Here is a 25,941-nt window from a genome sequence, read left to right on the forward strand (position 1 = left end):
ACACGGTCTCACTCTGTTCCCCAGGCTAACGTGCAGTGGTGAGACCACAGCTCACTGCAGCCTTGACCTCCCAGGTTCAACTGATCATCCCACTTCAGTCTTCCAAGTAGCTGGGACCACAAGCGCATGCCACCACATCCAGCTTTTTTTTTTTTCTTTTTTTTCTTGGTACAAACAGGGTCTCACTATGTCACCCAGGCTCATCTCGAACTCCTGGCCTCAAGTAATCCTCATGCTTTGACCTCCAAGTGCTGGGATTACAGGGGTGAGCCATCGTGGCTGGCCGCCTCCTTAATTATTTATATAGAGAAAAAGGGCCTGTAACTCAAAACTTTTTTCCTGCCTCAGAACTGTTCTAAGAGATTATGGAGTAAATAAATTTTGGGGCTAAGCACAGTGGCTCGTATCTGTAATTCTAGCACATTGGGAAGACGAGGCAGGAGGATCACTTGAGCCCAGGAGTTTGAGACCAGCCTGGGCAACATACTGAGACCTTGTCTCTACAAAAAGTTTAAATAAAAAAAAAATTAGCCAGACACAGCAGCATATGCCTGCAGTCCTAGCTACTCAGGGGGTTGAGGCAGGAGGATTGCTTGAGCAAAATCGCTTGCACAAAAATTAGTTTGAGGCTGCTGTGAGCTACTACTGCACCACTGCACTTCAGTCTGGGTGACACAGTGAGATCCTGTCTCTAAAAAGAAAAAGAAATTACGGAAAAATTAATTCCATCAAGTCTGAAAAACTTTAAATTTGGGATGTTAAACATCTCATATTTTGCTCTGTGGGAGACTAAGGAGAAATAAAAAGTCTGTTAAAAGTAAACATGATTTCCAAAATAAGAAAAACTAATCTAAGAAATGCAGAATTACATAAATTATTTTCATAGGTAGGGCACGGTGGTTTACACTTGTATTCCTAACACTTTTGGATGCCAAGGTGGGAGGACTGCTTGATCCCAGGAGTTTGAAACCAGACTGGACAACACAGTGAGAAGCCATCTCTACAAAGAATAGAAAAATTAGCCTGTATGGTGGCATATGCTTGTGGTCCTAGCTAGTTGGGAGGCTGAAGCCCAGGAGGTAAAGGCTTCAGTGAGCCATGTTCACGCCACTTCACTCCAGCCTGGTGACAGAATGAGACCCTATCTCAAAATAAATAAATACATTTATGAAGACAGTAATTTCAAATTGATACAACTGGCAGATAAAGACAAAAATGTGTATCTATAAAATATTTAACAAAATTTCTCATGATAGCTCATGAATCCATCCAGAATACATCATAGTCCCACAAGGTATAAAAAAAAAAAAAGGTAAGCTAAGCTCACAAAATAGTAGCAGTACATCTTAGTCTGTTTTCTGCTGCTATAACAGAATTCCCACTAGACTGGGAAATTTATAAAGAAAAGAGATTTACAGGATTTGGCTCATGGTTCTGAATGCTGAAAAGTCCAAGGACATGGCACCAGCATCTAGATGGCCAGCTGGTGAGGGCCTTCTAGCTGCATCATAATACGATGGAAGGCATCACATGGTAAGGGTGCATGCAAGAAGGTGGAAAGAGGGCCAAACAGACCCTTCAGTCTTTTATAATTAACCCATGCTCACCGTAACGGCCTTGATGCATTCATATGGGCAGTGCCCCCATGGCCTAACCTCTTTTTAGTGTGCGTGTGGTCAACTTCTGTAGCTTTATACCACTAATTACCTCTCAACACTGTTGCACTGGGGGTTAAGCTTCCAACACATGCCACATTCAAACCATAGCACAGTACATATTAGGATTTGGGCACCAACCATTTTGTGAACCAACGGAGCCCAAAAGATTCTATAAAAATAATGCTTACCTGATGGGTGCAGTGGGGGGATCCTCACTTCCAGCCTCATTCTCTTGCCTGACTTCACAGATACAGCTAAACACAGACATGGTCTTCTGGGGACTAAGACAATATATTAAAGCAATATATTGTTAGTTTTGAAAAGAAAAGTACTTTTGGAGAGTATCCTTTTATGCACAGAGGAAATAAAATGCTTTCTCTGCATATCAAACTCCAAATCACCTTACACCAAAATGCAAATTCTCCATATTTGTTTTGAATTAGCATAATTTAAAATTCTCAAGGAAGATTTACTGGAAATAAGGCGGACAGAGAACTGTATTAAATACCATAAAGATGCAATCAGCAAAATCCAGAATGTAGAAAACTATACAACAATCTGTACCTTCAACAAATAATTTGCAAGCAAGAGGCAAAAAAAAAAAAGAAAAAAAAAAGACTGGAGGGGTACTCTATATTTTAAAAGACTTAAAGAGACACAATCAAATGCAATATGTGGACCTTATTTAGATCTTGAGTCAAACTGTAAAACACCATTTATGAGACAATCAGAGAAATCTGAACATTGAATATTTTATTATATTAAGGAACCACTGTCAATTTTTTAAAGTATGATAATAGTAATACGGTTAAGTTTAAAATAAGAATCCTTATCTTTTGGAGACAGCACTGAAGTATTTCAGATAAAATTATATAATGCTGAAATTATCTTCAAAATAATTCAGTAGGGAGGGGGGTGCTGGAAATATAAATGAATCAAGACTGGCCATAAGAAATTTTTGCAACTGGATGATGAATACACAGCAGTCCATTATACTACTCTCTCTACTTTCGTATATGCTTGAAACCTTCTATAGTAAAATAGAGAAAAAGAAATAAAATGAGAAATAAGGTGACAGCAAGTAATCTGAACAGAGTACAGTTACTAACAACACTTAAAAGCTTCACGTAGGCTGGGCACGGGGGCTTATACCTGTAATCCTACCACTTGGGGAGGCTGAGCCAGGCGGATCACTTGAGCTTCAGGACTTAAGAGACTAGCCTGGGCAACATGACGAAACCCCATCTCTATTAAAAATACAAAAATTAGCCAGGCTTGGTGGCAGATGCCTGTAGTCCCAGCTCCTTGTGGGGTTGAGGCAGGAGACTGCTCGAGCCTGGGGGGTCAAGGCTGCAGTGAACTGTGATCGCACCACTGCACTGCAGCCTGGTTGACAAAGTGAGACCCTGTCTCAAACAAACAAACAAAAAAGCTCCACCTAAATGCAGATGAACCAAGGACCACTTCCAATATTGTGACAGAGCTTACTTTAGATTATCTGTTAGAGTGAACCCAATGGCAAACAAGTCAAAATCTTTTTTTTTTTTTTTTTTTTTTTTGAGACGGAGTCTCGCTCTGTCGCCCAGGCTGGAGTACAGTGGCCGGATCTCAGCTCACTGCAAGCTCCGCCTCCCGGGTTCACGCCATTCTCCGGCCTCAGCCTCCCGAGTAGCTGGGACTACAGGCGCCCGCCACCTCGCCCGGCTAGTTTTTTGTATTTCTTAATAGAGACGGGGTTTCACCGTGTTAGCCAGGATGGTCTCGATCTCCTGACCTCGTGATCCGCCCGTCTCGGCCTCCCAAAGTGCTGGGATTACAGGCTTGAGCCACCGCGCCCGGCCGAAGTCAAAATCTTTTTAAATTCAGATTCTTACCTAGAAAATTTTCTTCACAACAATATCAAAAAATTCATCTCGTTCTAAGATCCACCATTCCAACCCTCTGCTCAAAGTTTTTCCTTATTTTCTCCTCTCTACTTTCTACCCTGAGGGTTCTAGAAGCTTTAGGAACATACTCTGTTCCCTCTGAATATGCATATGTACAGACTAATAACAACTTATTCCTGGCCAAAAATTCTGTTAAAGCCAAATGGACCAGATACACACTCCACTTTCTTCAGCTTCTAAGACTGCATATCATTAAAGGATTTTCAAATGAAAAAGGACTCTAAGGTACTTATCTTTCAGATTAAATATACAATAGCCTAGAGAGGAACTAATCTCCCTAAGACATAGCTAAGAACAGATCAAAAGACTTTGAAAAAGGTCAGAAACTCACAAGTGAGGAGTCACATTTAGTCCACAGGCCTCTTTTATTTGATATTTTATTTTTTAAAAATCCAGATTTCTTTTTAAAAACAAAGATGTGGCAACAATAAGTTTGCAGTCTCTCATGACGACTACTGGCTGGAGTTCAGTGGGGCACACCCCTTCACATGGACCATACATTCAGTTTGCCATTGTCCTCAACACTCTGTCTTGTACCTAGCCACTTTAGTCATTTACAGTACCCGCCTAGCCTCTAATTGAAGAATTCTTGGTGGGGCATGGTGGCTCACATCTGTAATCCTAGCACTTCGGGAAGTCAAGGCAGGCAGATCACTTGAGCCCAGGAGTTCAACACCAGCCTGGGCAACATAGTGAAATCCCCATCTCTACAAAAAATACAAAAATTAGCCAGATGAGGTGGTGCATGCCTGTAGCCCCAGCTACTCAGGTGGCTGAGGCAGGAGGATCGCTGGAGCTCAGGATGTTGAGGTCGCAGTGAGCCATGACCACACCACTGTCCTCTAGCCTTGGCAACACAGCAAGATTCTGTCTCAAAAAAGAAAATAAAAAAAGAATTCTTGCCTATATTTCACCAACTGCTGTTAGTGTTCTCGTGCTTGATGACATGCCAGACACAAATGAAACAATTGTACCCTCACAGCCACCAGATGGCAAAGCTTACCAACCAAAACCTCAGTATGGGGTCATACTCGTCCTCAAAGCATTACAACATTCATGACAAAGCAAAAATAACCACTCAACATAGTAGTTAATTTGGCAGGCAGAAGAGAAAATGACCTGAGGCTGCAGCTGAGTATGCGATTACAGAAGGAACAAGATCTGTAGCTATCTCGTTAATCCTTCTTTTTCTCATCAATTGGAACAACAATCCTGAGATTGTGGAGACTATTGTCTCAGCAACAGAAAAAAGTGGGGAGAGGAACTCTCACATCAACAAAAGAAAAGACATTTCAATTATCTTAGTTCTAGGTGTAGAAAAAAGCTTCACTGTACTTAAAAAAGTATTAATTAAAAAGTCTATGATCCCTTCAAAACACTGCTAAATCCTTTATGGAAGAGGCTCATTTTAACTTTCTTATTTTAACTTTTTCCCTTTGTTGATAAACCATCTACCCTCATTACCAGTAGCTGTGTATTAAACTCTAAATAGCATCCAGCTTTGGTTACCTGGCAACAGACTCAGCAACAGCAGTAGATCCATTTTTTCTTTCACCAGTTGCAGGCTCTGAATAAAGAAAAAAAACAAGGAGAGAAAGGAAAGAGAAACAGAATTTAGTTAGTATCACACCTAAAACCTTCACTCTGCTCTACTAGTATTTGCAACAAATAACAAAAATAAAAATAAGTAAAACTAGTAAGTGTAAACAAACAAACATTTCTTGTAATTTTGTTTATTTATTTTTTTGAGACAGTCTCGCTCTATCGCCCAAGCTGGAGTGCAGTGGCATGATCTCAGTTCACTGCAACCTCCGCCTCCCAGGTTCAAGCAGTTCTCGTGCCTCAGCCTCCCGAGTAGCTGGGACTACAGGCATGTGTCACCACGTCCAGCTAATTTTTTGTATTTTTTAGCAAAGACAGGGTTTTGCCATGTTTCCCAGGCTGGTCTCGAATTCCTGAAATCAAGTGATCTGCCAGATTCCTTGTTTTTTGCTTGTTTTAAGACGGAGTCTCACTCTGTCACCCAGGCTGCAGTGCAGGCCAGATTTCTTGTAATTTAATGGTATAAGTTTTTCTCACTTCCACCAATCACTTTTCTTTCAAACTTCCTATAAAAGAGTAATAAGTTTGGCAAGAAATACAATATAATGAATAACTTTTTTTTTTCTTTTTTTTTTTTTGGAGACAGGGTCTTACTCTGTTGCCCAAGCTAGAGTGCAGTGGTATAATCTTGACTTGCTGCAACCTGTGTCTCCTGGGTTCAAGCGATTCTCGTGCCTCACCCTCCCGAGTAACTGGGATCACAGGCATGCACCACCACACCCAGTTAATTTTTGTATTTTTAGTAGAGATAGGGTTTCACCATGTTGACCAGGCTGGTCTCAAACTTCCAACCTCAGGTGATCCACCTGCCTCAGGTTCCCAAAGTGCTGGGATTACACATATGAGCTACCACACCCAGCCCTTAGCAGTAACATTCTTTTTTTTTTTTTTGAGACACAGTCTCACTCTGTCTCTCAGGCTGGAGTGCAGTGGCATGATCTTGGCTCACTGCAACCTCCGCCTCTCAGGTTCAAGAGATTCTGCTGCCTTAGCCTCCCGAGTAGCTGGGATTACAGGTGCCCACCACCATGCCCGGCTAATTTTTATATTTTTGGTAGAGATGGGGTTTCACCATCTTGACCAGGCTGGTCTCAAACTCCTGACCTCATGTGATCCACCTGCCTTGGCCTCCCAAAGTGCTGGGATTACAGCCATGAGCCACTGCGCCTGGCCAGCAGTAACATTCTTAAATGAAAATTAAACTTATGAATCCCAATTCATCTCTGCCCATATAAGAAGTTAAAAAATTATGTAATAATATAAAATTAAAAACCAAAAAAATTTTTTTAAATTTATATATTAAAAACAAATTAAAAATGAAAGAACTTAATAAACTATGTAGAAAATATTTTAGGTTGATGAACTAATTTTAAATCGTTTTTAGAGCACCCACAAATAGAAGGTACCCAAGTTCTTCCCAAAGTGCTTTAGGACAGAAACTTGAAAAATAAAGGGTGGCCAGGCACCGTGGCTCATGTATGTAATCCCAATACTTTGAGAGGCCAAGGCAGAAGGATTGCTTGAGCCCAGGAGTTCAACACCAGGCTGGCTAACATGGCAAAATTCCACCTCTATAATAAACACAAAAATTAACCAGACATGGGTGGTGGCGTGCTTGTAGTCCCAGCTACTCAGGGGGCTAAGGTGGGAGGGTCGCTTGAGCCTGGGAGATGGAGGTTGCAGCGAGCCGAGGTCACCCCACTGCACTCCAGCCTGGGTGACAAAGAGAAGCCCTGTCTCAAAAAAAAAAAAAAAAAAAAAAAAAAAGAAACAAAAAGGACATTTTCAAGAATATATAGCAACAAATTAAAGGTTATACTGAAAAGAATCCCATATTCTTACAACAATGTCACTAATTTCAAGGGATTAAAATATGTTCATTTAAAATTTATACCAGCCTTAGAGAAAACAACCCTTAAATGTTTTTAACATATTTACAAAATATTCATGACCCAACATAATCTAAACAGTCATCGGGGAGGCAGCTGAAGTTCAGTTGGAGCCCTGGCTCTAAAACAGAAATCTGGCTCACACCCTGGCTACTGCACTTAATAGTCCAACCTAGGAGTAAACTACTTTGTCATTTTCAGTCTCAGTTTCCTCCTCTATAAGATAAAAACACAACAAATCTCAAAAGTTTGTTGTGAGGATGAAATGATGTAAGTAACACTGAATATAGTCCTTGATACTATGCTCCTGGTATTAGGAAAGGTAGTAAAATTTACTGATAATAATCATCCTTAACACTTAGCTAGTTATAATTTCAGATCCAAAGGTAAAGTAAGATTTAAGGCTATCAATACTCTCTCTTGACAAACCTTTTAAAAATTTTTATTTTTTGAGATGAGATCTCACTATGTTGCCCAGGCTGGTCTTGTACTTCTGGGTTTAAGCACACCTCCCACCTCAGCCTCTGGCATTGCTGGGATTATAGGAGCGCACCAACCACCATGCCTGGCAACAAGCTCTTATTTATTCCAGAGATGATGACAGTAAGAATGGAACCATGTAATACTTTAACTCAGTCTACTGAGTTGCTAAGATTCAAATCAGTAAGTACCACAACATTTAAGATTTGGAATCAGACTTCCTGGATTTGTGTCCAGGATACTCCATCTACTAGCTATGTCTAGCGAAGGTGCTCAACCGTCCTGTACCTCAGTTTCCTCATCTGTAAAAGGAGGATAATAATAGGATCTAGTTCATAGGCTTGTTATAAGATTTAATGAGCTATACATGTGAAGTGCCTGGCATACAGTAAGAGCTAAAAATGTATTAGCTAAAATTACCTTTCTCTGGTCTCAGGGAAGGAGAAGTCCTGCTTATCCAACCTATTCTGTGTAGTCTTCAATAGCCTCCCTTCCCAACTTCTTCAGGGCCTTAATTAATCAACTGTTTCTCCCAATTCCCTCGTCTTTAATCTATGCCTCCCTTTTTTGGGTCCTTCCTCAACCCATTTATGCTGGAGGTTGCAAATTTTTTTTGGTGAAAAATCAGACTTTGGTGATGACATTGAGCAGTAGGATATAAATAACTCCCACAAGCTTAACGTTCCAATAGTGGAACATTAGGCATAAGTGGGTTAAAATCTATAAACCTGCTCAGGCCTCTCCTAGCCTAAAAATAACAAATCTTCTCTCAACCCTGCATTTACCTCTAACTCACCATATTTTCTCTTCTTCTCTCACATAAACTTCTCAAAAGTAGAGAGTACATGTGCAGCCTCATCTCCTCTTCCTCATCCTTCCTCAATTACTTTCAGTATAGCTCCCACCCCAACTGCTACACTGAAATGGCTCTTGCTAGAGTCACCAAATGGATCCTAATTCCCAAAGTCAAAGTATATTTTCAGACACATCTTACTAAACTTGCTCCCGTGCCTGACATTATCTTCTTGTAATTCTCCTCTCCATAGGCTTCCATGGCTTCATACACCCTCCTAGTTCTCCTTCTCTCTGAACGTTCCTTTATAATCTCATTTATGAGATTTCTTCCTCTTCTAATCCTCCTTAAACAGCTTTTACAAACTACCTGAAATGAAAAAATTATAAGCCTCAGAGTTAGGTCTGACTCAAATTCCAACTAGCACCAATTATTGTGACCTTAGACATGGAACTTAAAAACCTCTCTTACTCTGTTTTCTCATCAATAAAATGAAAATGCAGATACCTACTTGGGAGTACTATTACGGAAATGAGATGATACAGTATATGTGAAGAGTCATTCTCTATTTTTTTCTCCCCCTTGCTTCCATATTCATCTGGAGCCATGGTTCTGCCTACTCACCCCTCAAATTCATCCCTCATCTCCAGTCCCACTACCAATGACCTCACTTGCTGGTTAAAGACTGGGTAGAATTTACCAGGTAGGAGAACAGAATATGGAAAATGCAAGGAAAGGAACCATCATGCACAAAGGCACAAGGTTTTGAAAGACTCAGCTGACGCTTCTTTTAAAGGCAAATCTGATCATATTACTCCCTTGCCTAAAATTCTTCGGCTTCTCAGCATGAAGTAAAAAGCCTTTCAGCATCTGGTCCCTACTTTGCATCCCTCCCTTGTATCTTCTCTTTATTCTAGCCCTACCAAACAACTTCTAATTCATGTGAGAAAGCATCAACATTAATCTGCAATGTGAATCCACAGTCCTAAAGTTTTCTACCCTATTCTGAAGTCTTTCTGAATAGGGAAACCAATTACATAGAAACAGACTTAATAGAAACAAGCTATAACATGGAGATTATAAAAGAGTATCTTTAGCAACATGACAGGCTGGCCAAAAGCAAAGAATTAAATCTATGGGTGTAATACTTTACGAATACATTTATAAATATAAAAGTATCAATTATTGTAACTAGATTATAATCAATATTCCCCATATGATCTGCAGGTACTAATTAACCAAGATTAACATAAAACTTACTTTCCAGGTTGAACTGCAAAGACTCTTCACTCGCCTCAGTCTCAGGACTAACCAGTTTCATTCTTAGACATAATTTATCATCCATGTCTGGGGCAGCCCCAGAATCCCCTTTATCACTCCCAAGTATGGGATCATGGGTCTCCACCATGCTTTCAGACATGACATCACTGGCTGCTATGGTGCTTTCTGGATAGTTGCTAATACCTGAAAGAAGGGAGGCAGGGAGGAAGAAAAAAAGAACACTAAAATACAAAAACAAAAAACAGCAATTCAAGGTCATCAATTTGCCTGTTTGGCTCCACAGCTCTGCAGGATTGAAGGAGGTTCCTAGGATAGATCCCTGTCATAAGTATCAACAACTACGAACTAGTATTGACACCTGGTCTTAAGAGGAGCAACAGGATTCAGTTCCACTTCTGCATCTGGACAAAGGATGCTGCATGAGCCCTCAGCCAACCCACATCTGCCAGCATCAGGCATAGGTAGCAGGAGACTCCAGACGGCATGATTGTTACCTCCCAGCACTGACTAGAGAAAACAAATAGGTTAATGTAGAAGACTACTGGCTGCTTCAGGGAAGGAGGATCTAAGTTTTCTTGCCCTGTCAAGCAGCAGACTGATTAATTAGCCAAGGTATTGAATAAATAGTACTTCTACCCTACTTCCTGTTCCTTCCTTGTAAAACAGCTTTATCACTACTTAGCAGTCAGATTCTACTGCTTTGCAAGTAATAAGAGAAAATCCTTTTAAGTATTCTCTTTCTTTCTTACTTCCCTCCACCCTTTCTTTCCTTCCTCTCTTTACCCCTCATCTCCTAATAGTAAAATCACAGAACCAGACTTCATAACCCTATTCTCCCTAAAACAAAAATCAACCTTACCAGCCAGGCCCAACTCCTCAGATCTAAAGTATCACTTGTGTAAAGAATGATATCTCAGAAATTCTGCCTTAAACATCGTTACTTTTTATTCACTCACCAATAGGAGTACTGTGTCTCTTGGGCTCCAATTTTAGGTGCCCAATAAGAGGTGGGGTTGCACCAGTCAATGGTGGGATGATATCACCTTCTTTAGGCAAAGTGAAATGAAATGGGGTTTCTGAAAGAAAAAAAAAAAAAGAAAAGAAAAAAGAAAGAAAAAATGATTTAAAAAAAAAAAACCAGAGGTATAAAATAAGCAAAAATAATGAGACCTGCAAGAAATATTTCAATTACTTTTTTCCTTTGCTCTCAAATTCTGTCTCATTCCCACCACCCTCACCAGGCCTCCTGACTAGCTCCCTTCTATTGTCTCTGCTCTCTTCACAGTCAACAACTATAGTACTGACACAAAGTAGACAACTAGAGGACAGGCAAATAAGGAAAGCCCAAAGTCTGCAGGACCTGAGGAACCTGGAGTCAAAAGGAACCCAAACATTTGAGCTCCAAGACAGTACATCAGGGGATATTTAGCAATACAAATTTGGACAGTTTCAAATCAGAACAACATAATTTTGTGCAATGCTAACCTAAGGAGTTTGTTTATATGCCTTAATGGTCTGTAGGATTCTCCAAAGCAAAGTCAGAAATTAATACTTACAATGTACAATCTAATCAAAGAGATGACAGAGGATCTCACAGGTTAAAGGACTTCAAGATACTGACTGGTTCTAGCATAGAAATCTAAGGGTTTCATGGTTCAGCAGTACTGACCAGCATTTGCTCTAGGCCAAAGTGTAATGTTCATACCTAAATCTCTGCACAACAGTAAATCCCTCATATATAAGCATCACCAGTGTACACATTTTAGTTATTAAATTATTATAAATAGAAAATATTTGTCAAGACATAAAGCTACTTTCTACCTACATCTCAGTTCCAAATTTTTGCTAATCAGAACTAGAAAACTGTCAAAAAATCACATTTTCTAAATTCCTAATTTATCTCTTTTAATAAAATGATACATTTGGGAGAAAGTAAGAACTGTGCCAGACTGCCCTCTTAAAACTAATGAAAATTTCTTCTTACTTTCCTGGGATGGCTCAAATTAACTATAATCTGGCATACTCAGACACTACTACTTATGAAAGTAGTTTGTTTCTTTCATCTTTTTCCACTCCTATCTTTAATAGCAAGCACCGTGATAATTTTTTCCTTTAAAACAAAACAAAACAAAAATCTCTTACATCTACATGTAAGAGAAAATGAATTAGTAATCTGAGGAGATAAACAGAGAAAAAGAAATGGTCTTTAGAAATAAAGGATTAAAGTACATATGCTCAGCTAAAGAAACTGTAAAGAGGGGCCAGGTACCATGGCTCACACCTGTAATCCCAGCACTTTGGGAGGCCAAGGCGGATGGATCACTTGAGGTCAGGAGTTCGAGACCAGCCTGGCCAAAATAAGGAAACCCCGTCTCCACTAAAAATACAAAAATTAGGCCGGGTGCGGTGGCTCAAGCCTGTAATCCCAGCACTTTGGGAGGCCGAGACGGGTGGATCACGAGGTCAGGAGATCGAGACCATCCTGGCGAACACAGTGAAACCCCGTCTCTACTAAAACTACAAAAAAAACTAGCCAGGCGAGGTGGTGGGCGCCTGTAGTCCCAGCTACTTGGGAGGCTGAGGCAGGAGAATGGCGGGAACCCGGGAGGCGGAGCTTGCAGTGAGCTGAGATCCGGCCACTGCACTCCAGCCTGGGCGACAGAGCGAGACTCCGTCTCAAAAAAAAAAAAAAAAAAAAAAAAAAAAAAAATTAGTTGGGCGTAGTGGCAGGTGCCTGTAATCCCAATTACTCGGGAGGCTGAGGCAGGAGAATTGCTTGAACCTGGGAGGCGAAGGTTGCAGTAAGCCAAGGTGGTGCCACTGCACTACAGCCTGGATGACAGAGTGAGACCCTGCCTCAAAACAAAAACAAAAACAAAAAACCTGTAAACAGTATGAATGAAGAATCTCAACATTACATCTAACTGGCAAAGACATCCACCATAGTTACAGAAAAAAGAGAAATGGGTCAGGTAGATAAGCATTCATTCTGCGGTAGCCCCTTATAAAGCAAGTTGTTCTAATAAAGAACTTAGAAGAGATACAGAAACTTAAAAAACACCTTGCAAAGCCTCATACATTCCAGACTTCTGAAAATGTGCGTGAAATCTTTAAGCAGACCTTTCTATGTGACATATATTATGCAAATACTATATGCAAGCATTAATTGCTGAAAATATATCCCTGTAACGAGGTTTCCTTTGCACAGTATTACATAAAACTTATGAAAAGTAATTGTAGCACCATTTATCTAACTGCATTACTATAACCTAATGGAAAACTGAGACTTTTACAGGCCCTAGGGACAGCACTGCCACTACTCTCCTCAGGTCTCCAATGCCTCATTCCTGGGTTATTACCATAGCCTATCAATCACTTCCTCTGCCTAAAGTCTCCCACTCTCCCTAACCCCCATTCTCTCTGCACACTGTAACCAAAGCAGCCTTCCTAGAAAACATGGCTTTGTTAGCTCCTGGTCAAAAACCTCCAAGGTTTTCACTAGAAGACAAATTCCTAACTCTACAGTCAGCATTCAACTAACTAGTAGCAGCCTATATCTCCAGTTTTTCTTTAATTATTCACGTTCATAAAGCTTCTATTCAATGTCCTCCAAACGTTTCCCATTTCTATGCTTTTGTTCCTTCATCTGGAAAACACCACCAATCTACTCAAATTATTGCCAAATCCTTAAAATTACATTTGCTGGCATAGTTTATCCTTTTAGATTTATGGAATTTTCCACATATTCCATTATTTCTCTAACATTTAGCACTCCTACATTATTTAAATTATCAAACCCTTCTTGTTTTTCCAGATAATCATGGGCTATCATGTTGTATGTCAGCATACCAAACAATGAAGAAGGATACAAAGGAGGAAAAAGGAAACTCAATACTAATTTTGAAACCACCTGAGTGGGAGTATGTCCTTTAAGGACTTTAGAGAATAACTCCAAAGCAGTATTTAAAACTCTAAATGTTAAGAAGGTCTCTCTTAATTTTCTGTTACAGTTTTAAACCCATTTTTCTTCTTTGTTCTTAAAAGAACTGGTTACATCTAAGAATTGATTAAAAGCCATCTAGTTAAAAATGTAAGAATTTATATATCAGGCGATATCATGCATGAACAGTCTACCCTAAAAGTCTGCCTCTGACATTAATAGCCAATTAAGATGGCATTTTATCAAGTAAGCCAATAAAGGTTATAACTAGAGCCTAAAACACATCTAGCTGCCCTGATCATTATTAACTATTACAGACTATTACTTATGGATTTAATTAAAGACTTACTGAACTCATTACAGTTTTTCACATCATCAACCCAGCAAATATTTGTTCTGTGTTGAATAAGATTGGGTTTCCAAGCACCATCTTGCTTTTTTTCGAGTTTAAGAGGAACTCTCCATAGACAGATACTTGAAGAAGTCTCCAAACTGCTAACAGTGATAAGTTATCTATAAATGGAGACATTTAAAGTAATTCTCTCTCTCCCTCTCTGTACTCACTCTCTCTTTTCCTTCCAACTCCCTCTCCCCACACCCTCCCCATTCACAATCTCTACTTTGTATTGTTTGAATGTTTTTCAAAATTAAGCATGCATTATTTATGTATTTATTTATTTACTTATTTATTTGAGACAGGGTCTCACTCTGTCGCGCAGGCTAAAGTGCAGGGGTGCAATCTCAGCTCACTGCAACCTCCGCCTCCCGGGTTCAAGTGATTCTCATGCCTCAGCCTCCTGAGTAGCTGGAATTACGCGTGCACACCACCATGCCTGGCCAAGCATCTATCTTTTTTAAAAATCAATAAATCTATTAACAAAAAAGTGCTCTTCTTAGTAGATGAACAAATGCAAAACTCTCCCAATTCATAGTTTTCATTCTGTCTTTTCAGACTGAAGAACCGTTACTTTTTAGATTACTATCATTTAAATTTGGCCAGGCCCAGTAGCTCATACCTGTAATCCCAGCACTTTGGGAGGCCAAGGCAGGTGGATTACTTGAGGCCAGGAGTTCGAGACCAGCCTGGCCAACATGGCAAAATCCTGTCTCTACTAAAAATACAAAAATTAGCCAGGCATGGTGGCACATGCCTGTAATTCCAGCTACTCAGGAGGCTGAGGCACAAGAATCATTTGAACCCGGGAGGTGGAGGTTGCAGTGAGCCGAGATCATGTCACTGCACTCCAGTCTGGGCAACAGAGCAAGACTCTGTTCCAAAAAAATAAAAATAAAAATAAAAATAAAAATAAAATTAGTCTCTCAACATTTAGCAACTAAACAACTATATTTTTAAGTATAAAATAATATTTTTCTGTTCTTTTTGCAATGCTCTTCTGAATGATTTATACAATTCTCTAAGTTAAAAACTATTATTCTCGGTTGAGCACGGTGGCTCATACCTGTAATCCTGGCACTCTGGGAGGCCAAGGTGGGTGGATTGCCTGAATCCAAGAATTTGAGATCAGCCTGGGCAACATGGCAAAACCCTGTCTCTACAAAAAATTAGCCAAGCATGCTGGTATACGCCTGTAGTCCCAGCTTCTTGGGGTGGGGGGCTGAGGTGAGAGGATCACTTGAGCCCGGGAGGTCAAGGCTGTAGTGAGCACTGATGGTGCCACTGCACTCCACCCTGGGCAACAGAGTAAGATAATGGCTCAAAAAAAAAAAAAAGACAAAAAGCTATTATTCTCCCTTCATGTTCTAATTTATAGTTAAAATTATTTTTATTTAACTTCTCCTCATAAATACTATTTTCCAGCCACTGTCTTCATTGCTTTTTGTTTGCCCAAGAACTAAAATCATGAAATAAACACAAAAGCACTAGCATTTTCAATAATCTGGATAGTAATAATATTAATAAAATAGTAAGTTTTACTATGGCAAAAAAAGCTGACTCTGCCAATTAACAATGTAAACAAGAATTCATGAAGGATAATATTAAAATAATAGAATATCTCAATGCTTTAGAAGCTTCTTTTGCATATAACTTAAAAGTACTCCAAAATAACTACATTAAAACAATCAACAAGACCTGATATTTTGTTGGCACAGGTCATTAGCAGCATTTAAATGTAATACAATTACCAAAATACTCTATTACAGAATTTTAGATTATTCACTTTATTCTTCACTACAGCTCTTCAAAATCAAATAAACTGTATTAAGTCTTAGTTTTTCAGGAAGAAAAAGCACAGCCAGGATCAGGAGACCTAGGTTCTAGTCCCACCTCTATCATTAACTAGCCAAAAGACGTTAAAAAGACACTAAATCCAATAACCCCTCATTTCCTTTTCAGCTCTAACATTTCTTATTCTCAAGATTTTAAAAAGTGCTAAATATAAAAGCTAATAAATAGGGACAACTTTTTTTTTGAGGCAGAGTCTCGCCCTGTCACCTAGGCTGGAATGCAGCGGTGCAATCTCGGCTTCTCGTGCCTCAGCCTCCAGAGTAGCTGGGATTACAGGCGCCCGTCATCATTCCAGGCTAATTTTTGTATTTTTAGTAGAGATGGGGTTTCACCATGTTAGCAAGAGAAGTACTAACCCCGTCTCTACTAAAAATACAAAAATTAGCTGGGCGTGGTAGCATGCACCTGCATGTTACTCAGGAGGCTGAGGCAGGAGAATCGCTTGAACCTGGCAGGCAGACGTTTCAGTGAGCCGAGATTGTGCCACTGCACTCTGGTCTGGCAACAGAGCAAGACTCCATCTCAAAAAAGAAAAAAGAAAAAAGGGACTGTTCTAGGCAAACCAAAAAATATGGTCACTATCATATATAAACTTGCCAAATACTGTTTTTTCATTTCATCCTAGAAACTTGTTTTCTTAAGTTTGTGTCTTGTTCTTACTTTGTTTTTGGAGCTTGTTTTGATTTTACATTATATTAACTCTTTTTTTTTTTTTTTGAGACAGAGTTTCACTCTGTTGCCCAGGCTGGAATGCAGTGGCTCAATCTCAGCTCACTGCAAGCTCCACCTCCCAGGTTCACGCCACTCTCCTGCCTCAGCCTCCGGAGTAGCTAGGACTACAGGTACCCGCCACAACACCCGGCTAATTTTTTGTATTTTTAGTAGAGACAGGGTTTCACCGTGTTAGCCAGGATGGTATCGATCTCCTGACCTCGTGATCCGCCCACCTGGGCTTCCCAACGTACTGGGATTATAGGCGTGAGCCACCGTGCCTGGCCCTTTTTTTTTTTTTTTTTTTGAGACAGAGTTTGCTCTTGTTGCCCAGGCTGGATGGAGTGCAATGGCGCGATCTCGGCTCATTGCAACCTCCACCTCTCGGGTTCAAGTGATTCTCCTGTCTCAGCCTCCCGAGTAGCTGGGATTACAGGTGCCTGCCAACACATCTGGCTAATTTTGTGTTTTTAGTAAAGACAGGGTTTATCCAAGTTGGTCAGGCTAGTCTCAAACTTCTGACCTTATGTGATCTGCCAGCCTCCGCCTCCCAAAGTGCTGGGATTACAGGTGTGAGCCACCACGCCTGGCCTACATTATACTAACTCTAAGGATTCACAAAGATTGAATTATTTTCAGCTAATGTCATACTCTACAAATTATTTTATTTTTGGGAAACAGAGTCTCACTCTGCCGCCCAGGTTCCAGCACAGTGGCATGATCTCGGCTCACTGCAACCTCTGCCTCTCAGGTTCAAGCGATTCTCGTGCCTCAGCCTCCCAAGTAGCTGGAACTACCGGTACACATGACACCACACCTGGCTAATTTTTTGTATTTTAGTAGAGATGGGTTTCACCATGTTACCCAAGATGGTCTCAAACTCCTGAGCTTAGGTAATCTGCCCACCTTGGCCTCCCAAAGTGTTAGGATTACAGGCGTGAGCCACTGCACCCAGCCTACAAATACTTAGAAAGTAATCTATGTTTTCATGCTAAATTTCATAAAATAAAGAACAAGAACTAATACATTTTCCAGTTTCAGGTTTAAGAGACTTGTATTTTTTGAACCAAGTTTAGAAACTTTACTTAATGCCCATAAAATGGAAATAACTAATTAACAGGATACTCATCAACAGTTCTTAATGTGATTTGACCACATACAGTTAATCAAAAAAGATCCTTCTATTTCAAGGCAACTGTCAAAATCTATACACACAGAGCAAGGATACAATCTAAGTCGAAAAAAACAGATTGGCACAATTTCTAAATATTTTTTACCAAGTAGTCCTAAGTTATAAAGCTGATAAACCTCAAATATCTCTAATTGCACAAATACTTACAGCTATTAAAAAAATACAATCCAGGCTGGGTGTGGTGGCTCATCCCTGTAATCCCAGCACTTTGAAAGGCCAAGGCAGGTGGATCACTTGAGTCAGGAGTTCGAGACTCGCCTGGCTAACATGGTGAAACCCCACCTCTACTAAAAATACACAAAAATTAGCCAGACAGTGGCATGCATCTATAGTCCCAGGTACTTGGGAGACTGAGGCACGAGAAATCACTTGAACCCGGGAGGTGGAGGTTGCAGGGAGCTGAGACCGCACCACTAGCGGTACTCTAGCCTGGGCAACAGAGCAGGACTCCATCTCAAAAAAAAAAAAAGCAATCCAAAAAATTTAATTTCCCAATTATTATTGGTTGTTCATAAACATAAAGATAATGTTCACTCCTGACATAAGCATGCAGTTCTCGCCAACTTTCCATTCCAAATTATAATGTAGGTGGAGACAGAATAATCTACAATCACACTCACCACTAGAACTTTCACAGAAGCTTTGTGAGGCATGGGCAGAGGGCTTCCCCAGCTTCTGGGCCTCTGCACCTGAGCTTAGCTGCTTTGCATTAGCCATTTTTAAGTCTTCTGTTAACAAATTATTTGTTTTCTCCTGAGTTTGGGGCTGCCGCAACTCCTGGTCAAGTCTCAGAGGATCATCTGCTCTAACTAAAGGTAAGGGAGGCTGTGAAGAGTCTTCCTCTACAGGTTCTGCTTCTGCAGTCCCTGATTTCAGAACTCCTTCATATTCTACACTCTTTTCTTCCTTGGTATCTAATCTATTCTCAGCACATGGTTCTATTTCTGGAGCAACATCCTCCCATGACTGGGAATCTGAGCACTTCTCCACTCCCTCCAAAGGTTCACAAGAAACATCAACTCTAGGAGATGGCTCTTTCACATCTACAATGACAACACTGGAGTCCTCTGAAGTAGCTTCTTCCCAAGCTTCCTGATCCTTATGTTCCAATTCTTGGTCAAGTATCGCCAACTTTTGAGGGGAATCAATACTAATCACACTGGTTTCAACTTCCATAGCTTCTGAGCATTCTTTTTTGGGGCTTTCCTTTTGAAGACACAACCCTTGGGACTGAGTTTCAGTCAGAGAAAGGTGCAATGGGACACTCTCCATATTTTCTTCTTTAAGTTCCTCTCCTTGACTTTCACAAGGTGTCTCAGGGATTTCTTCCACCTCAGACCCTGAAGACCCCTCCTCTGGATGGTGTTCTTTAATTTCCATAGCTTCCTCCTGATCTAACACACTGGAGAGTGCCTCAGATCGAGTAGCTGGTGAAGGAACTGCCTGACTCCCCGAATCACAAGTGAGATCAATACAAACATCTTCCGCTACCGTTTCTTCTCTGCCCTTGCAACCAGTGGCTAAAATACTAATGTCATCCCTGGTGTCTGTGTCATCTCCCTTTGTTTTGTCATCATTCTGACTCAGTTGTACTTCACCATCCTGTGCTGGATTCATCAAGATACTATCATTTTCAGCAGGAATAAATTTAGAATTGAGAACTGGAGACATGGGTTCCGTATCCTCAATCTGTGTGTTTTCTCCATCTTCATCGATCCTGTGAGAACTCAAGCTCTCCATCTTTGGGGACTGACTATATTCACTTGTAGAAAGCATCAATTTGCAAGAATCCCCTGTCAAAGATAGCCCAAGATCCTCAGGGGAATTCTTTGGTTCAATCTCCGAAGTTTTAGAACATTCAACTGTCAAAGATGAACTATGCAAATCTCCATCTTTCTTCCCATCGTTTGATTGTTCTTCCAGACTTGGGGAGGGAATAAAAATGTCCTAAGGAAGAATAAAAAGACACAAATCGTAATTTATACATGATCATACATCTTTTATATCTAATCCCTGGATTCATATAAAATTTCTAAATCAAGTCAAATTTCTAAAACAAATTTTTAAATTCATATAAAATTTCTACATCAAATTTAAGAATTAAAGAACTCTAGGATAGCCAAGAGCAGTGGCACATGCTCCAGCCCATTTCAATTCTCACAAAGTGGGAATACATACTCATTTTACTTCACGATTTCAAAATATGCTAGCATTCAACACAGTGAAACCCCATCTCTACTAAAAATACAAAAAATCAGCTAGGCGTGGCAGCGGGCACCTGTAATCCCAGCTACTTGGGAGGTTGAGGCAGGAGAATCACTTGAACCTGGGAGGCTGAGGTTGCAGTAAGCCGAGATTGCACCACTGCACTCCAGCCTGGGTGAGAGAGTAAGACTCCATCTCAAAAAAAAAAAAAAAAAAAAGCTAGCGTTCATAAAGCAGATATTAAAATCCAGTGGCCAGGTGCAGTAGCTCACGCCTATTATCCCAGCATTTTGGGAGGCCAAGGCAGGTAGATCCTGAGGTCAGGAGTTCGAGACCAGCCTGGCCAACATGGTGAAACCGTGTCTCTACCAAAAATACAAGAATTAGCTGGGTGGGGTGGTGCATGGCTGTAATCCCAGCTACTCAAGAAACTGAGGCAGAAGAATGGCTTGAACCAGGGAGGCAGAGGTTGCAGTGAGCCAAGATCATGTCATTGCACTCCAATCTGGACGACAGAGCAAGACTCCATCTCAAAAAATAATAATAATAATAATAATTAATAAATAAAATAAAATCCAAAGGTTACAATATCAATAGTCAACAGAGAAATACAAATTAAAATCACAATGAAATGCCACTACACGCAACAAAAGCAACTAACATAGGCCAGGCGTGGTGGCTCACGCCTGTAATCCCAGCAATTTGGAAGGCCAAGGCAGGCAGATCACCTGACGTCAGGAGTTCGAGACCAGCCTGGCCAACATGGTGAAACCCCATCTCTACTAAAAATACAAAAATTAGCCAGGCGTGGTGGCGAGCACCTGTAGTCCCAGCTACTCGCAAGGCTGAGGCAGGAGAATCACTTGAACCCAGGAGGCAGAAGTTGCAGTGAGCTGAGATCGTGACATTGCACTCCAGCCTGGGCGACAGAGCAAAACTCTGTCTCAAAAAAAAAAAAAGCAAACTAACGTTAAAATAGTTCACAAAACAGCCAGGCATCGTGGCTCAGCCAGGTGTGGTGGCTCACGCCTGTAATCCCAGCACTTTGGGAGGTTGAGGTGGGAAAACTGCTTGAGTCCAGGAGTTCAAGACCAGCCTGGGCAACGTGGCTTAGACCCCATGTCTACAGAAACTTTAAAAATTAGCCAGGCATGGTATTGTGCCCCTACAGTCCCAGCTACTTGGGAGGCTGAGGCAGAAGGATCACTTGAGCCACAGAAGTCCAGGCTGCAGTGAGCTATGATTGTGCCACTGCACACTAGCCTGGGAGACAGAGAAAGGCTCTGTCTCAAAAAAAGAGGAAAAAAAGGGCTCACAAAACCAAGGATTAGCAACGATGGCGAACAACTGCAACTCTCGTACATTGCTGCTGGGAATGCAAAATGTTACACTCACTTTGGAAAAACAGTACGGCAGTATCTTAGAAACATTCATTACTATATAACCTAGGCATTCTACTTGTAGGCATTTACCTAAGAAAAATAAAAATATGTGCCCACAGAAAAGATGGGCATCCAAATGATCATAGAACTATTATTCATAAGATGTGCATGCTGGCCAGGCACGGTGGCTCACATTTGTATTCTCAACACTTTGGGAGGTCAAGGCAGGCAGATCTCTTGAGGCCAGGAGTTTGAGGCCAGCCTGGCCAACATGGTGAAACCCCGTCCCTACTAAAAATATAAAAATTAGCTGGGCATAGTGGTGCACACCTATGATCCCAGCTACCCAGAGGCTGAGGCACGAGAATTGCTTGAACTCAGGAGGCAGAGGTTGCAGTGAGGCAAAATCACGCCACTACACTCCAGCCTAGGCAACAGAGCAAGATTCTGTCTCCAAAAAAAAGATGTGCAAAAGATCATAGGATTATTATTCATAAATTCATGGGGAATTATTCATATATTCACTCATATAATGGTCATATATTAATTATAATTGACTAGATTATTCAAAATAACCAAAAACTAGAACCAAATGTCCTATCAATTGGTGAATGAACAAACAAATTGTGGATACACATATTATGGAACACTATCCAACAATATAAATGCAATAAAATATGAATACGTATAATACAAGCAAATCTCAAAAATATGCTAAGTAAAAGAGCTCAAAAATAAAAGACCATACACACTTCCTGATTCCAATTACATGAAATTCTTTTCTTTTTTTTTTTTTTTAAAGACAAGGCTTCACTCTGTCGCCCAGGCTCTGGAGTGCAGTGGTGAGATCATAGCTCACTGCAGCCTCAATTTCCTAGGCTCAAGCAATCTCCCACCTCAGCCTCCCAAGTAGCTGGAAATACAGGTGGGCGCCACAACACCCAGATTATTTTAAAAACGTCTTTTAGAAATGGGATCTTGCTATATTGCCCAGACTTGAAACTACTGAAATACCAAAACTATACTGACAGAAAACTGATGTGTGATTGCCTAGGGCAGGAGAAGGGAGTATGTTGGGCAGCAGGGAGATCAACCACAAAAGGTTATAAGGAAACTTTTTAGGGTGAGGGAACTGTTCTCTACTTTGATGGTGGTGATGGTTACACAGCTGTACACATTTGCCAAAATTCATCAAAACATACATGTAAAATGACAATTTTATGTAACTAATACTTCAATATTTTTAAAGAGACATTAACATAAAACTTAGCTGCTTTTACATAAGAATTTACATTTAGTGTGTAATTTTGCCTAATGTAAATGATGTAAAACTCCAGACACAGATGGGTAGGCATTCATTTCCTACGTTTTGTTTTGTTTTGAGACAAGGTCTTGCTCTGTCACCCAGGCTGGAGTGCAGTGGCTTAATAATTGCTCATTGCAGCCTTGACGTCTTGGACTCAATTGATCCTCCCACCTCAGCCTCCCAAGTAGCTGGAACTACAAGTGTGCACCACCAAAGCAAGGTAATTTTTATATTTTTTGTGGAGAGGGTCTCGTTTTGTTGCCCAGGCTTGTTTCAAAATCCTGGGCTTGAGCAATCTGCCCACCTTAGCCTCCCAAACTGCTAGGATTACAGGTATGAGCCACCATGCCCAAGCTTTTTTTCCTATGATTTTTTAAGGGAATGAGGAATCAAATGGGTAGTCAAGCATTCTGTATATTCCATAACTTCTGGTATTTCAATGTCTGGTATTTTTGTTTATCCTATCAGATTGTAACAATGATCATAAGTTTGAATCTATTCATATACTCTCAGATATGACTGAGTATAAACCGGTTCAAGCCAGATGCAGTGGCTCTAACTTATAATCCTAACACTTTGGAAGGCCAAGGCAGAAGGATTACTTGAGCCCAGGAGTTTGAGATAAGCCTGCACAACAAAGTGAGACCCTGTCTCTACCAAAAAAAAGAAACATTAGCTGAGTGTGGTGGCACACGTCTGTGGTCACAGCTACTTGGGAGCCTGGATGGTCAAGGCTGCAGTGAGTAGTGATTGTGCCACTGCACTCCAGCCTGCACAACAGAATGAGACCCTGTCTCAAAAGGGGAAAAAAAAATGGTTCAACATTTCTGAATGGAAATTTAGGAAAACACAACAGCCCTGAAATCCTATATGCCATAATGCAATAATTCCATTTCTGGGAAATTAATCAATGAAAGCACACTAATATTTACCTACAAAATGGTTCACTGCTATATTATTATTTAGAATAGGTAACAATATGAAATACCTTAAATGGTTACAAATAGGAATTTTATTTATTTATTTTTTTTTTTTTGAGGCAGGGTCTTGTTCTGCTGCCCAGGCTGGAGTGCAGTAGTGCGATCATGGCTCACTGTAGTCTTGACCTCCTAGACTCAAGTGATTCTCTTACCTTAGCCTCCCGAGTAGCTAGGAATACAGGCACACACCACCACACCTTATTTTTTAGATCTTTTTGTAGAGATGAGATTTTGCCATGTTGCCCAGGCTGATCCTGAACTCCTAGGTTCAAGCAATCTGCCTGCCTCGAACTCCCAGAGTGCTGGAATTACGGGCATGAGCTACCTCGTCCGGCCAAGATAATAATTTTTAAACTGTGATCTATCACATGATAGAATGTTTTATGGTCTACATAAAAGTATACAGAAGAACACTAAAAGATCAAAAAACATTTGGGCTCTAGCAAGAAGTTTGTATTTTAGTAAAAAATTATGTAGATATACATTGTAGTCTTTTTTTTTTTTTTTTTTTTTTGAGACAGAGTCTTATTCCGTCACCCAGGCTGAAGTGCAGTGGCGCCATCTCCACTCACTGCAACCTCCACCTCCCAGGTTCAAGTAATTTTCCTGCCTCAGCCTCCAGAGTAACTGGGATTACAGGCACCCGCCACCACGCCCAGCTAATTTTTGTACTTTTTAGTAGAGATGGGGTTTCACCATGTTGGCCAGGCTGGTTTCAAACTCCTGACTTCAAGTGATCAGTCTGCCTCAGCCTGCCAAAGTGCTGGGATTACAAGCGTGAGCCACAGCACCTGGCCATTATACTCTTTTTACACATTTTATCATATATAATCTTCACGTAATTCTAGTTAATAAACATATAACAAAAAAAGCTAAGAGTTGGCCAGGTGTGACGGCTTATGCCTGTAATCCCAGCACTTTGGGAGGCTGAGACAGGTAGATCATTTGAAGTCAGGAGTTCGAGACCAGCCTGACCAACAAGGTGAAACCCCATCTCTACTAAAAACACAAAAATTTGTAGTCCCAGCTACTCGGGAGGCTGAGGCAGGAGAATGGCGTAAATCCACGAGGCGGAGCTTGCAGTGAGCTAAGATCCAGCCACTGCACTCCAGCCTGGGCGACAGGGCGAGACTCCGTCTCAAAAAAAAAAACACACAAAAATTTGCCAGGCGCATGGAGAGACTTCATTTCAAAAAAAAAAAAAAAAAAAGAGTTGTATTTCTTAGGTAGAATAACTAATGATCTTATTTTCTCTTTTTTCTTTTCTTCAAGATGGGGTCTTGCTTTGTCACCCAGGCCAGAGGGCCGTGGCACAATCATAGTTCACTGCAGCTTCAGACACCTGAACTCAAGCAATCTTCCCGCCCATACTCCTCCCCTGCGCCCGGAGCTGGGACTACAGGCACACGTTGCCACACCTGGCTAATCTTTTTTTTGGGGTGGGGGGTAGAGACGGGGGTCTCATTACGTTGCCCAGGCTGCTGTCGCACTCCTGACTCAAGCTATCCTCCCACCTTGGCCTCCCAAAGCACTGGGATTACAGGTGTAAGCCACCATGCATTACCACATCTTCTGCAAGAAATATGTATTTTTTCCCTTGTTGCAAAAAATAAGTCATTTTACAAAGGCTCATAGATAAAACATCACTAATGTAAAGCTATAAATACCTTTTTTTAAATGAAACTCACAACATAAAATTAAGCCATTTTAAACTAAACAATTGAGGCCAGGCGCAGTGGTTCACGCCTGTAATTCCAGCACTTTGGGAGGCCAAGGCAGGCAGATCACTTGAGGTCAGAAGTTTGAGACCAGCCTGGCCAACATGGTGAAACCCCATCTCTACTAAAAATACAAAAATGAGCTGGGCAAGGTGGTGTGCACTCGTTGTCCCAGCTACTTGGGGTGCTGAGGCACGAGAATCACTTGAACTCAGGAGGTACAGGCTGCAGCGAGCTGAGATTGTGCCACTGCACTCCAGCCTGGGCGACAGAGCAAGACTCCATCTCAAAAAAAAAAAAAAAATCACACACACACACACAAAAACAAAAATAAAATAATTGAGTGGCATTTGGTGCATTTACAATGTTGTGCCACCACCACCACTATTCTAGTTTGAAAACATTTAATTGTCTAATTTGTCCTCACCAAAATTAATACATATATCAAGAATGAGAAAATGTTAACTATCAAACCATGTTCTACTAATCCTCTCCCCATCCCTCATATCCTGGTAAAGGGTCAAAGAGGCTATGCGATTGACAAGTTTATTAGGAAAGAAAGAAAAAAAATTGACAAAATTACCTTTATCCCAATTTTCTCTTGAATAGT

The 25,941-nt window shown here is 40.7% G+C and overlaps 1 protein-coding gene across 11 annotated transcripts in view; it reads right to left on the reverse strand.

Moving 5' to 3' along the window:
- TP53BP1 (tumor protein p53 binding protein 1) overlaps positions 1 to 25,941 on the reverse strand; it is a 131,831-nt gene that overhangs the window by 54,015 nt on the left and 51,875 nt on the right. For 8 of the 11 annotated variants that reach the window (XR_012414858.1, XM_065547850.1, XM_005559336.5 and 5 more), the window contains 5 exons: positions 18,361 to 19,687; positions 10,606 to 10,725; positions 9,629 to 9,832; positions 5,114 to 5,171; positions 1,847 to 1,939 (listed from right to left, as the gene is read on the reverse strand). Coding sequence is in view for 10 of the 11 variants with exons in the window: in XM_065547850.1 (XP_065403922.1) it covers positions 1,847 to 1,939; positions 5,114 to 5,171; positions 9,629 to 9,832; positions 10,606 to 10,725; positions 18,361 to 19,687 (1,802 nt within the window). In the remaining variant the exon portion in view is untranslated. Of the gene's footprint in view, positions 1 to 1,846; positions 1,940 to 5,113; positions 5,172 to 8,592; positions 8,738 to 9,628; positions 9,833 to 10,007; positions 10,146 to 10,605; positions 10,726 to 18,360; positions 19,688 to 25,941 lie in introns of those variants that run through there. The other 3 variants (XM_073995663.1, XM_073995662.1, XM_045395348.3) reach the window with 2 other exon arrangements.

Source organism: Macaca fascicularis, chromosome 7, assembly GCF_037993035.2.
Source record: "Macaca fascicularis isolate 582-1 chromosome 7, T2T-MFA8v1.1".
NCBI lineage: Eukaryota > Metazoa > Chordata > Mammalia > Primates > Cercopithecidae > Macaca > Macaca fascicularis.